We start from the raw sequence: 13,643 nt of genomic DNA on the forward strand, positions 1-13,643 counted from the left end.
AGACTCCAGGCCCTTTCTGAAATGTAAACCCAGTTACTGTGCCAGAAATGTTATTTCACTAATTCGCACGATGCTCTGAGGGCTTCCCTGGTGGCTCAGTGGTAAAGAATCCACCTGCCAGTGCAGGAGACACTTCTTTGCTGGTTCGGGAAGATCCTCTGGAGAAGGAAATGGCAACCCACTCCAGTATGCCTGCCTCATGGACAGGGAAATCTCATGGACAGAGGAGCTTGGTAGGGTCACAAAAGAGTTAAGACATGACTGGGTGACAGCAACAGCAACGATCCTCTGAGGGCAAAGTCACCCTGGTTTCCAGGCGAAATCGGGGCACTGGAAAGGGTCATTTGGTGCAGGTGGCAGAGGCAGGGGTTGAGAAGGTGAGAAGGGAGGCCCTTGGAGGTACCACTCCTGGCTGTGTAGCCAGGGATTTGTCCAGGATCATGGGTTCATAGCTTCCAGGAAGTTGAGTGTCTCTAACTCGTCTCTGAACCTGCATCGGTCACAGTCGAGCAGGTTCCGGTTCTGAGAGCTCTCTGTCCCAACACCAGCTGAAGGGAGAGCACTGCCCACCACCCTCCTTGTGTTTTTCTGTCTTCAGCTTGTACTGCATCCTCACCATGTTCTTGCCCCTTTCAGCATGACGCGATCTTCGGGATCCTTAACAAAGTGAAGCCTTCCTACAAATCCTGCGCTGACTGCATGTACCCTGCAGCCGGCGGGACCCCCGAGGCCTTCGGGGAGCGATGCAAGAACCCCGGTGCTGCCGCCATCTGCACCCAGCCCACCTTCCTGCCCCAACTCACGTCTTCCCCTGTGGCCGGCAGGTCCCGAGCTTTGGAAAAACTGGCCTCTGGCCCAACCGATACTGCCCTCTTCCTACCACCAACAGGCTCAAGGAGGCCAGACACCGGCGGCCCAGGGGCCGGAGCTGCCCCGGAGCCCCCAGCCAGCCTTCCGGAACCTTCCAGAGAGACTCACAAAGCCCTGCCAAAGTCCCTCCTCGTGAAGAATTCTCACTGTGATAAGAACCCTCCCGGCTCGGAAGCAGCGAAGGAAGACTTGTCACCCAAGAAAGATCCGAAGCCGGCCAAGGACCTGCGGCTCCTGTTCAGTAAAGAGGCCGAGAAACCCACGAGCAACAGCTACTTGATGCAGCACCAGGAGTCCATCATCCAGCTGCAGAAGGCGGGCCTGGTCCGCAAGCACACCAAAGAGCTGGAGAGGCTGAAGGGCACGCCCGCCGAGCCAGGGGCCCTGTGCCGGGACGGCCCGGCCGCCATCCCCGAGGAGAACCAGGACTTGCCTCTTCCAGGCCAAGCCCCGGGCCCTGAGAAGCCCGAGCCCGGCCCCTCTCTGCTGGAGGGAGCCCCGCTGAAGAGCCCCCCGCCCTTCCTATGCCGCCCGGACCACGCCAGTCACTTCTCCAGAGACTTCCTGAAGACCATCTGCTACACCCCCACCTCGTCCTCCATGAGCTCCAACCTGACTCGGAGCTCGAGCAGCGACAGCATCCACAGCGTCCGCGGGAAGCCGGGGCTGGTGAAGCAGCGCACGCAGGAGATCGAGACCCGGCTCCGGCTGGCGGGCCTCACCGTCTCGTCCCCGCTCAAGCGCTCCCACTCCCTGGCCAAGCTCGGCAGCCTCAACCTCTCGACCGAGGACCTGTCCAGCGAGGCCGACGTGTCCAGCGCGGCCGACTCCCAGGACGCCAGGTTGAGCGAGTCTTCCCTCTTGCACGAGCCCCCACCGGCCGCCAGGAGTCCGGCCGCCACCTCGAAACCATCAGGGAAATCTGCCCCAGAAAACTTGAAGAGCCCTCCGTGGCTGGGCAAAAGCTGACCCACCTCTGGCTGCGTTTGGACTTGTGCGATCCCTCCCTTAGCCTCCCTGTGGGTTTCTGGTCCGCCCCTGCGTCTGGATGTCCCTTAAGCAATTGGCGTTATCCTCATTTTTCCTCCCCGCCTCTTTGCAGAGGGGAGAAGAAGCAACAAAATTGCCGAAATACAGCACAAGAAGAGAGAGGGGAGCCTGGGTGTTCGTGGCCTGTGAGAACCAGCAGCTGTCGGCCAGTAGACTCTGACCCCAAAGTGAGTGTTTCCAAGAAGACTCGTGTTTTAAGAAGAGCATTTATACGGAGATGTGCACGCATCAAAAACCGCTCCATGCACAACCTGCAAACGAATGGCCGTGGTGTCGCGTCGGCACCGCAGGGGCTCATCTTCGCTCATGCGGGCCCTCGTGGGGAAACCCGTGGATGGCACTAGAATTCCTACCTCTAATCCTGCTGTGCACGTTTTTTATTTTTAAAAATCCAGTAATGACCAAGGCTTGTTCCAGGGGAAAATGCTGTGTCAGAAAAGGTTTTTTTTTTCCTAAAGAGAACTTTTCTGTTGTTGCTGTCAGGACCCACGCCCCCCTCCCCCAAAAGCATCAAGACTTTTAAAGTTGCCCGCACCAAACACCGCTACTTAAAGCGACAGGAAGGCACAGACACCGTCGTCAGACCGACTCCGGGGCGTGTGGAGGTCCTCTGAGCTTTGACTTCCCGGTGCTGGTGTGTTGTCACAGCTGAGTGATGCGGGTCTGGCCAGCCCTGGCGGAGGCAGGGGCAGAGTGCATGTGTGTGGTCCTCGTTGTCCCCCCATCTGGGGAGAAGGACCCACAAAGTTATCGTTGAGTCTCACCTGCTGCAGAAGGCCACAAGGTCCTACGAGGATTTTGAAGGCGCTCGAGCATCTGGCAGGGCTGGGGAAGGGGTTCGGAGACATGGGTCACCCCACTGGAGCTTCGACACTCAGGTTCATTAGGTCACACGTACTCAAGTCTGGGGAGGAAAGGGAGAGCTCAGCAGTGAGAGATGCTCAGTCACTCGACGAACAGCTCGGCAGCAGCTTCTCCGAGAAGCGGGACTGGTGGGAAGCTGCTCAGATGTTTACAAGTCGCCCCTTCCTGCGGTGAGAACGCTGCTTCCTGCTTCTCCATGGCTCTTCCCAGCAGGCCGGGAAGGCTTGAGGTCCCGCCCGGCTCCAGGGGTAGCCCCTCAGGATCTTGAGTAGAGGGACTCCTCTGATGTCAGCAGGCAAGACAGGGTGTTAAAACATTTTGGAGAGAGAAAAGAGGTTGGTTAGATTTCATGCAGGGGTCAGCCAACCATGGCTGGGGTGTGTTGCCCCATGAGCTAAGATGGGTTGTTGTTTTTTTTTTTTTCATATTTTCAAAGGGTTAGCCAAACATTACCAAACAGGCAACAGAGACCATGTAGCCTGCAAAACTGAAGATACTTTATAATCAGGCCCTTTATAGAAAACCTTTCCTGAGCCCTGGTTTTACTTGAAAACCCAGGGCTTGCCCAGGCCCTTGGGGAAGAAACTCCGGGGAGTTAGAAGGCCTCCCCGCCTCTTTTGTCACCTCAGGCCAAACCCTGCCCTCCTCCCGACCCAGTCCTTGCCAGCCCACCCCCAGTGTCTGTCCCCTGGGCATCGGGGGACCCCTACTGGCTGAAGCTTTCCCACAGTTGCAGCTTGCCCTCAGATGGGTCCACCGGATTATTTCAGTGAAACTAGACATCCTTCAAGGGCCAGCCGAATTCCAGAAGTGGGTAATTGAGTCTCCATCTTATGTTGGTCCAAACTGGGCCTCTCAGAGCAACCCAAGGCCAGTCCATGTTTCAACTCGTGGGTAGAGCTTTTGCAAAAAACCCTCTCTCCAGAAATTTTTTCTCCCTGACCTTTTTTTTTTTTTTATCTTTTTAAGTATATGTTATTTCACCTAATAGGAATTTGTTTCCCCACCACTATCAATTGAAATCACCTAATATGATCCACTTATTCCAGAAAACCCAGATGGGTCTCTGCCTCTCTCAGCCAACACAAGAGCATAGTCTCATAAAAAACGTATCAGGTTCAGTGTTTTGCCAAATTGCATTTCGTGTGGTGGGTCAATTTTTGTATCAAAAGAATCCTGTAGATTTGATGATGACAGGCTTATGTTGGATTTTTTTTTTTTTTTTCTTTTAACCATGCCTGGGTATGATATATTCTTGAAGACCTTCATTTTGAAAGCCATAGATTTTTTTTATCCAGGTAAAGGATGGGAAGAGGATTACAAAGATGAGAGGGTCTTTGGCTTTTGGCAGAGTTATCCATTCATTGTCAGAAGTTTGTCTGTTAATGAAACTAGGGCCCAGGTCCCCACCATCAGAACAAAGCGAAGCCTTCTTGATGGGTAACATTCTAGCCTGGAGAAGAGAATGAAGGTTTTTCTCCCAGATCAGTGGCATAGAGACCAATATGGATTACTATTTTAAATGTTAGCTAATAAGACCAGAGTGTTCTACCAGGCTTGGGGGCATCTCGACAAAGACAGATGCATTAGTGGTCTCCGAAAAGAAACCTTGCACCATAAGCTTCTTGACCAATGCTTTGTCTGTACACTTAGCGGATGGGGGAAATTCTGAATGTGGGCGGCAGAGGTTTATGCTGTAAAAGTCATGGATTTTGGTGACCAGCTATCTTCATGGAATGCTGAATCAGCTTGGTACCCCATAAATTCAGCTGTGTTTCCTCTTCCTCCTCCACCTCCCCACCATTTTCCCTCTCATTCGCGTGGCATGCCAGCAGGAGATTCATGTCTAGATCTCTCTCTCGCATTGACACACGGAGGTCTTCTCATTGAGTTTTGTTGAGTCAAAGCGGGGAACTGGTCACAGAGAGAGGGGATACAGTGCTGCCCTCTAGTTGGCACTTGACCTTGCCGATTTCCGTATCTTTGTCTCGTGGCAGCGTGCATCACTGCATGAATGTCTTGAGAACAGGGTTCTTGCCCCCAGTCTCCCCTGCCTCCTTGGTCTCAGTGCAGGCACCCGTGCCAACCTCCAGGCTGCCAAACAGCTCTCTGCTGGGTGGGGCCACCCATTCCATTGGGCAAGAGTCTACTCTGTCCAGTCCCCTTGTGCTCCATCCATCCCACCCTTTCCAGCTAAGAAAGCATTCCAGCCCTTTCTAAGCATTTTCCCTCCTGGATAAGCCCAGAGGATGGATACCTAGGATGGAGCCAGAACAGCCATAGAATTAACATCAGGACAACCCTGTATGTCAGCCCTGCACTCAGGCCCCATCCCAGGGGGGCCCCTGCTCCTTAGTGAGAGGAAGTGCTGGCATCTAGTCGAGGTCATGTGCAGAATCTCACCCAAGGTGTTAGAAGACCAGCGCACTGTCTGCCGCCTGGAAACACTGCTCTGGCTTGCCATCCAGCAGGGCTTCCCTGGACGCGCGCGGGCAGCGAGTCCCTCTGGGTCCCTCCGACAGGGGAGCCAGGTGGTGGGAGATTGGGACGTCCGGCCAGCACGGTGCAGGTTCACCTGCTCCTGTCCTACCCCAGCATCTTGGCCAGACGAAGGTCCTCACGGATCCCCGTATTCAGCTACTTGGTCTTTTTATCATCTGCTCTGGAGAAGGAAATGGCAACCCACTCCAGTATTCTTGCCTGGTAAATCCCATGGATGGAGGAGCCTGGTAGGCTACAGTCCATGGGGTCGCAAGGAGTCGGACACGACTGAGTGACTTCACTTTCTTTCTGCAGATGCATACCTGTGTGTGTGAGATCGTTCTGCACAGATACATATATTTGAGTCTATACATCTGTCATTTGAACGAGAGCATCACGTGCGTTCCCCTTCCCTCATCCACACACACGCCTGTCACCCAAGCTGTGGAGTGGGTCACCTTGAATGGTCTGGAGCGACACCGTGCGGTGGATCTGGACGTGACCGCCTCATTTTTTTATCCTGTAGTAGACCCCCCTGGCCCCGGCTGGTGTCATTCTCCTAGCGGGACCCTTTAAAGCCAGACCCCCATCCTCCACTGTCCCTCTGTCAGCCACACCGTTCAAGGAGATGGCCTCTCCCTGCCTCCTCTTCAACACTGTAATTATTGTTTTACAATCGAGTGCCTTAATAATAGTTTACAAATACTGTGTATTTATGGGCAGCCGTTCCGCTTTCGCCTTCTGTGATTGGGTACTTTGCCTTGTCTGCGGTGGTTGGCGCTGGGGCTGGAATTTGCCTGCCCCATACTTGGGCTGATCTGCTGGGCAGCCTGCCCACAGCCAGGCCAGGGGCATCGCTAGAAACAGCGCTGGCTGGCGGTCCCTATGGGCGAGGCAGGCGCTGTTTCAGCCGAGGGCCCGTAGTAAACGAAGAAAAGCCAGGATTGGTAGGCCAGCCAGCTCTGGCCCCCTCTGGACCACAGCCCTGCCCGTCTCCTCTACCCTCCCCATCACACAGCTGTTCTGTTCAGTAGTTTTTCTTACCATCTTGTCTCCCCCGCCCCGTTTTCCTCTCTTTTGGTGTCCTGAGCTCTTTGCAACAAAATGCAGGTACAGATCTCCCTCCAGTCAGGAGCTCCCCTCCCCCCAAGATGGCCTGCCCTTTGGTTTCCAGAAGCTGCCAGTGGGTGCCAGTGTGTTGGGTTACGATATCAATGATTTTTTTTATTATATATTGTTTTTCTTCTTGGTTTTTTTACATTATCTATTTAAAAGGCAGTATCTTTTGTACTGTGAATTTGCAGTAGAAGATGCATAATGCACTTTTTTTTTTTTTTTACTTCTGTTGGTGTGTACTGTATATAGTCTGTGTGCTTCTTGTGAGGAAAATAAACTTTCTTTATAAATGCTCGATGACCTCTGAACTTGTGCACAAAAAACAAAGCAGCAGCCCCTCCAGCCCTGGCCAGGAAAGTCGGGACACAGCTGTCTTCTGGCCCCGTGCTAAACAGCTGGACAAGTGAGACCAGAGAAAGAACCAGGAGAAAGGTCAGCTGCTGCAGGAATCGTCTTTTTTTTCTTCCTGATTTTGCCAGTAAGAAAGAGCGGGCCAACTTTTGGTATACAAGGTGGTCACTTGTATCCCAAAAAAACCTGTCCTGTCTGCCCCCACCTTGGGTGGGACTTGAACTTGAGGGGTGTGCTGGAGAAATTCACCACCTTAACTGCTCACACACAAGAGGGGATGGGGCGGAGGGGGCTCATCATGGCTAACAGCCAAGACAGGAACCCCAGGGGACCCCAGTCACCAGACACAGCAAAGGCTTAGGCCGAGCTCAGGCCACAGTTCACTGCAGATAGAGCTCTGGGGGCTCTCCTCCCATGGTGTCTGAGCCAAGCCAGGCTGCTGCCAAAGGAAAACCCTGCCTTCCTGGGGTTCTGTGCATCTGGCAGGGCAAACGGCGCTCATAATTCCTCTTCGCTGTCTTTGGTGCCATAGCTGCCCGTCCCACAGGCAGGTCACATGAGTGTCATCCTTCTGCCACTAGTGCCTTGACAGGACTACGAAATTCCAGAGCCTGTGGGTCCAAAAACAGTACACACTCCATTTAGTTCATCTAGACTTACTCCACTCCTCCCCTGTACTCACAGGAGATGGGTGGATAAACAGGATGCAAGTTTTCCACTTTACAATCAGAATTATAACCATCAATGGGAACTTCCCTGGCAATCTAGTGGTTAAGAATCCACCTTTCAATGCAGGGGACACTGGTTGGATCCCTGGGTAACTAAAGTCCTACGTGCCATCAGCAAAAATAGATAATGAATATTGTAAAATTAAAAAATTTAAAAAAAAAGTACTATAAGCATCAACCCGACCAGATTACTCTCATTTGCCGATTAGCACATTGAGTCGTTCTAGGAACATCTGCACTTGAAGCCAGATTGTGGTTGCTGTGCTCAGTCACTCAGTTGTCTGACTCTGACCCCATGGACTGTAGCCTGCATGACTTGTCCATGGGATTCTCCAGGCAAGAATACTGGAGTGTGTTGCCATTGTCTCCTCCAGGGGATCATCCTGACCCAGGGATTGTACTCACCTCTCCTGCATTGGCAGGCAGATTCTTTACCACTGAGCCACCTAGGAAGTCCAAATCATGGTTAGGAAATGCTTATTCAGTAGAAAATTAAAGCAGAAGGTGAGTGGGGTGACTGCTGACTGGTCCCATCAAGCTGTAATGCAGCCCCTCTCTATATGAGGTTTTTGGAACTGAACCACGAGGGTCATGATTCAGGACACTCCTAGGCAAGGTGGAGACCCCTAACACATTCTATTCAGGCTCCCAAGGTGAATCTGAGCCGGAGCAGGGGGTCCAGCACTCCTTGCGATTCCCGTGGATTCCCTGGGAATTGTGATGGCCACGTCTAGAAAACTATTGCAATAGGAATGCGGTGCAGTTGAGTAGGTTTTCCCTCCACCAGTTATAATTACATTCCACACATGTTTTCTGCAGACAACACCCACCCTTCCACATGGCCCTTCCAGAATGTGGGTGTTCTCAGATCACCAGATACTCTGTTCACTCAGGTCCCCGGAGAACCTTCCTGTGACTGACAACCTGATCTTGTCCTCAGAGTAGCAAGCCTGAGGTTGCGTGGGGCCCCAGATCTCGCCTCCAGGGGCTGTGGGCAGGCAGGGGAGCAGCCACATGCTCGTGGAAGCCCTTCCTGGCTAGACCTCAAGAAGCTCCAGGAGGCAGAGCGTGGAGGAGTTCCCAGAATTTCAGAAGGATTCACTGCATCAAAGGGAAACCCTGTCCAAAGGTGTCTGGCAGCAGTGCATCAAGTCAGCCCTGCCCAGGACAGGCCATCCACCCACCCCTATGCCCTCACACGAGGAAGCAGAACTATATTCCTGAGACTTCCACGCACCCAGCACTTCAATGAACCCCGTGGAACCCTCTAAAGGCCCTTTGATGTTACTCTCAGTTTTTAGTGCAAGAATCAGGCCTGCAGGGTGTAAGTCATTTGGCCACAGTGACCTCTAAAAGGGGGTGAAGCCAGGAGGTACTACTGTTCCTTCACCCAAAACCCTCCCAGAGCTGTTCCCCCACCGCAGAAGTAGAAAGCAGCAAACTTGAAGCAGCATCTAATCTCCCTGTAGGTACCAGCAGGAAAACATCAAGTCAGAAATGAAGCCTCCAGCCCCGGGGAAATATGACCCACTTCAAAGGCTACCTTGGCTGGTGGTACAAGGTGTGTTTCTCGCCCCCAGATCGAATTCTCTGTATTTGACCTTTAAAGGGAAGCTGCTTACACACCCTGAAGTATTCTGGCAAAGGGTCCGGTGTCAGCCCCAAATTCCTCTTTGCTGTTGTTAACTGTTTCTGCAAGTGAAGTGTCAGCAGAAGCCCTAGCACAGGAAAGGATGCTTGGGAATTGGATGCTAAGAGACAGATTCTCCCACAGGCAGCTGGAGGCACAGAGCTCCCTCTGGTTTTGAAATTGGATCTCACAACAGGTGAAGGACAGTGCTACCGACCTCGTGGGGCCAATAATTTGAGAATTAGCTGAGAATGTATGCAAACCTCTTCTCTGCTGGCACACCACTTGCTAAGTCAGTGGCTGCTACTGCTGGCACTGGCGGGAGGGGAGAAGGAAGTCAAGTGCACCCAGCATCTGGGTGCAGATGTTTCATGTCTGTTACTGAGACGATCCTCACGGTAGAGGTGACTGTTTTGCAAATGAAGAGGTGGAAGCTCCAGAGAGGTTAGGTCACCCGGATTAAGGCCACACAGCCAGGAAGGGACAGAAGCTCAGGGTACCTGACTCCAAATTCTTACACTTTCTACCTCCGCATCTTCTCTCCAAAAGAGCCAGCCCCTCGTGGGCTTTGTACATAGTATGTGCTTCAGTTGTGTCCGACTCTTTGCAACCCCATGGGCAGACTCTTTGCAACTGCCAGGCTCCTCTGTCCATGGGGATTCTCCAGGCAAGAATACTGGAGCGGGTTGCCATGCCCTCCTCCAGGGGATCTTCCCAACCCAGGGACGGAACCTGCATCTCCTGTATTGTTGGCGGATTCTTTACCGCTGAGCCACTGGGGAAGCCCAGTGCATAACAAGCACTCAGTCGGTATCAAATGAGCGTAAATGAATGAAATATGCTGTGAAAATGAGTGCCAAGTGTCATTCACCATGGCTGGGAAAGCTTGGGGGCACCCACGACTGCCTAAACCAACACACACACACACCCCACAGCTGGGAAAGCTTGGGGGCACTCACAACTGCCTAAACTACATCCTTGCAGGACTGGGCCCAGAATCGACCACCTCGGGGCCCCAGCACACTGGGCTTGGCTCATCGGACTGGGCCCCGCCCCCCCACCCCACCCTGCCCACCCCCCTCTTCCCCTCAACGAATCCGGAGTTTAGTTAGAGTCCAGAAGAATCTGAAAGGTCATCCAGACCAGACTCCTTTGAAACATCCATCCATTCAGTCATTCTCCCCCATTCATGTGCTCCTGCCTGAGGCAGAGAGGAGCCTCTGTTTCACCCCGGGGGTCCTGAGAGAAAGCCCGCCTGTGAAAGTCAGGAAGAAAATACACAACCTACCAATGGCAGTGGGGCTAGGCGGTTAGGAGTCCAGGTAGGCGTTTTCCCCTCCCTTTATCAATCCCAGAATCTCTCCAATAGGATTGTTGTTACTTTCATACTTTAAAAGGAAAATGTAAAGATTTCATAAAACAATGGGCTTCCCTGGTAGCTCAGCCTGGTCAAGAATCCACCTGCAATGCAGGAGACCCTGGTTCAATTCCTGGGTCTGGAAGATTCCCTGGAGAAGGAATAGGCTACCCTCTCCAGTATTCATGGGCTTCCTTGGTGGCTCAGACAGTAAAGAATCTGCCTACAGTGTGGGAGACCTGGGTTTGATCTCTGGGTTGGGAAGATCCCCTGGAGGAGGGCATAGCAACCTACTCCAGTATTCTTGCCTGGAGAATCCCCAAGGACAGAGGAACTTTAGCACTGAGCTAAGATTTGGCCTCCAATCTCCCAGGCTTCTGGTTCTAGGGAATTCAGCACAGCATTTGGGCAGGGTGGGTGGTCCTTTCTTCCCTCTGATGGGGAACCATGGGCTGCCTGGAGCAGAGATCACACTCAGATCACTGCAGCTCAGAGGGGCCAGGCTGGGGCTCACTATCCTGGTCTGTATGCTTCTCCAAGCCACTTGTGCCCACCCTCCGAGCCCTTGGGGCCTGGCTTCCTGGGCAGCTGCATAGAACCCTGCACTTACAAGGGCCCCGCGACTGGTCTGGTCTGATGCTCTCGCCGTCTTTAATTCTTTAACGAGGGCCAGGCCTTTTCATTTCCCACTGGGCCCCGCAGAGGATGTGGCCAGTCCTGGCAGCGTCACCACACTTAATCAAGGGCTTGGGAGCAAGACAGCCCGAGGTCTTGCCCCCTAATTCACCCACTCTGTGACCCAGAGCGCTGGCTTTCACCTCTCCGTGCCCCCTTTTCCTCATTTGAAGAACAGAGATGACCTCATAGGGCTGCCACAAAGATGTGCGCTGTGTCATCGGCACACAGCAGAGACCTGTGAAGGTAGATATTTGCTAGACGAAGTACTGAGCACATGTCCTGGCACAAAGCCCTCCCTCCGTGAGGAGCCACTGTAATCGTGGGAAAGGCAGCGATCAGCCGCCCGCAGACCAGCCCTGTTGACGGCAGCTCCTCTTCCCACACTGTTTCCTTAGCATCCTCTGTTGGGCAGAGGGAAGCCGCTGCGAGCTCCCAGAGGAGGGCCTCGGCTGGGCTGTGCACACATATGTCTTCCTCCTCCTCCCCTCCCCTCCCCACCGCTGACCCCACGGAGGATACCATCTCTGCCTCCCTCCCGACACAAGCACCATTTGTCCCCAACCTGGACCCAAGCGGTTCTTCTCCGCAGCAGGCCTTTGGGGAGGGGAACGGTGTGGGCGGCCTGTGAGCTTGGGCTTGTCCCTGCTGCAATCCAGAGGTACATCCTGTTCCGGCGTTGCCATGGCACAGCCAAACATCTGCCACAACAGACGGTGGGGCTGGCGGCTGGCAGCGAGGCCGCGGAGGGTGAGGGCCGGGACATCCCCCCGCCACCCCCACCCCGACACACACGCACGCACAGACTCACATCCATGTGCAAACGCACACACCGACACACACGCACGCACAGACTCACACCCATGTGCAGACGCACACACCGACACACACGCACGCACAGACTCACACCCATGTGCAGACGCACGCACGCACGCACGCACGCAAGTTGGCTTTCCAGGACAGGCCGATTTCCCTTAGAGAAGGGTTTCCAGTTCTCTTCCTGGAGAGCAGCCCTGGCAGGGACCGGGCTGTCCTGAATTCTCATCCTGGTCCAGCCCACAGCCAGCCTCCCAGGTCCCGGTCTGCTCCCGAAATGGAATTCACTTTCCTGGCTGTTACTGCTTTTCCTGATTTGAAAGTAAAACCCGGTCGTTGTAGCACCATCACATGATGTAGCCACTGCCCTCGTGGTGTAGGAGCACGTACCTCTCATTAAAAATACACCGGCAGGGACTTTTCCCTGGTGGTCCAGTGGCTAAGACTTTGCACTCCCAATGCAGGGGGCCCAGGGTTCGATCCCTGCTCAGGGAACTAGATCCCACATACCGCAACTAAGAGTCTTCCTGCCGAAACAAGAAGATCCTGCAGGTAGCAACGCAGATCCTGCATGCCACAACTAAGACCTGGCACAGCCAAAGAAATAAAACAGGTATACTTAAAAATACCCGGGCAGAAGGTCCATGGAGCGGCACCTGACCCACAGCACACACCATACACGTGTCTGTTAAATAAAACAATTTGTTGGCATGATCTGATTCCATCTTGCCATGCAGGTGTCAGGAACACATTTTCTAGAGGAGGAAACTGAGGCCTAGAGGTGCCCAGTGGGATCTGAACCCAAGTTATGCCAGCCTTAGTGCCCCAAGCCCAGATTCCTCCACCCTGTCACACCCCCACCCTTTGCTGCTTCCTGAACGCCTTGCAGGCTCCCTTCCACCCCTCTGATCACAGGCCCCAGCCCTGACCGCATTCCTGCTGGAGGCCCCAGGGGTCCAGCCAAGGCCACAGACCCGGCCCTAGACTCTCTGCAGCCACCCCAGGTCTGAGGCCTTTGGGGATTCGTTTCACAGGTTTGTGGCCACGTTCTCAGGATGCTGGCACTCTCTGCCTCTCCCCAAGGCCTAGACACTGGTGGCTCACACCCCTTTCCTCTGCCCACTTGCTGTGCCCTGCCGTGCGGGCTTGGTTGAGACTATAATACTAGTAATAACAGTGACATTTCTTGAGCCATACTGGACAAGGTGGACTTTGTTATCACCGTTTTTCAGATGAGACTCAGAAGGTAAATGACTTTGGGGCCAGGTGGCCCAGCCAGAAGGTAGACAATTCCAGAGTCAACTCCAGGAAGCCATCCCCAGCAGCCCCTCCTCCCGCCCCAATTCTAGAAGAAATGGCTGTTCTGTCCCAGTACCCCATGGGCACGCTCAAGACCAGGATCCTGGAACTTCCCCGGCTGTCCAGTGGCTAAGACTCCATGCTCCCAATGCAGGGGGCCCGGTTCGATCCTTGGTCATAGAACTGGAGGAGGAAATGGCCACCCACTCCAGTATTCTTGCCAGGATAATCCCATGGACAGAGGAACCTGTCCATGGGGTTGCAGAGTTGGACACAACTGAGTGACTGAGCACGCTCTCCGGGAACTGATCCCACATGCCACCACTAAAGATCCTGCATGCCACAGCCAAGACCTGGTGCAGCCAAAATAAAATAAATATTAAAAAAGACCATGAACCCCCTGAGG

The 13,643-nt window shown here is 53.7% G+C and overlaps 1 protein-coding gene and 1 long non-coding RNA gene across 5 annotated transcripts in view; one reads left to right on the top strand and one right to left on the bottom strand.

Moving 5' to 3' along the window:
* The window catches only part of SSH1 (slingshot protein phosphatase 1), a 56,403-nt gene extending 49,727 nt beyond the window's left edge, over positions 1 to 6,676 (top strand). For all 4 annotated transcript variants that reach the window (XM_086348457.1, XM_086348454.1, XM_086348455.1 and 1 more), the window contains one exon: positions 637 to 6,676. In XM_086348457.1, the coding sequence (XP_086204583.1) occupies positions 637 to 1,839 (1,203 nt within the window). In that variant the 3' untranslated portion in view covers positions 1,840 to 6,676. The remainder of the gene's footprint in view (positions 1 to 636) is intronic.
* On the bottom strand, positions 6,469 to 11,799 carry LOC147355647 (uncharacterized). The gene is made up of 2 exons (XR_015144702.1): positions 11,688 to 11,799; positions 6,469 to 7,343 (listed from the first exon to the last, which is right to left on the bottom strand). It is a non-coding gene; the product is annotated as an uncharacterized LOC147355647 (long non-coding RNA).
* Positions 11,800 to 13,643: the final 1,844 nt, after the last annotated feature.

This window comes from Bos grunniens, chromosome 17 (assembly GCF_055505025.1).
Source record: "Bos grunniens cultivar Pamir isolate PY7600 chromosome 17, Bosgru_T2T1.0, whole genome shotgun sequence".
NCBI classification, from domain to species: Eukaryota; Metazoa; Chordata; class Mammalia; order Artiodactyla; family Bovidae; genus Bos; species Bos grunniens.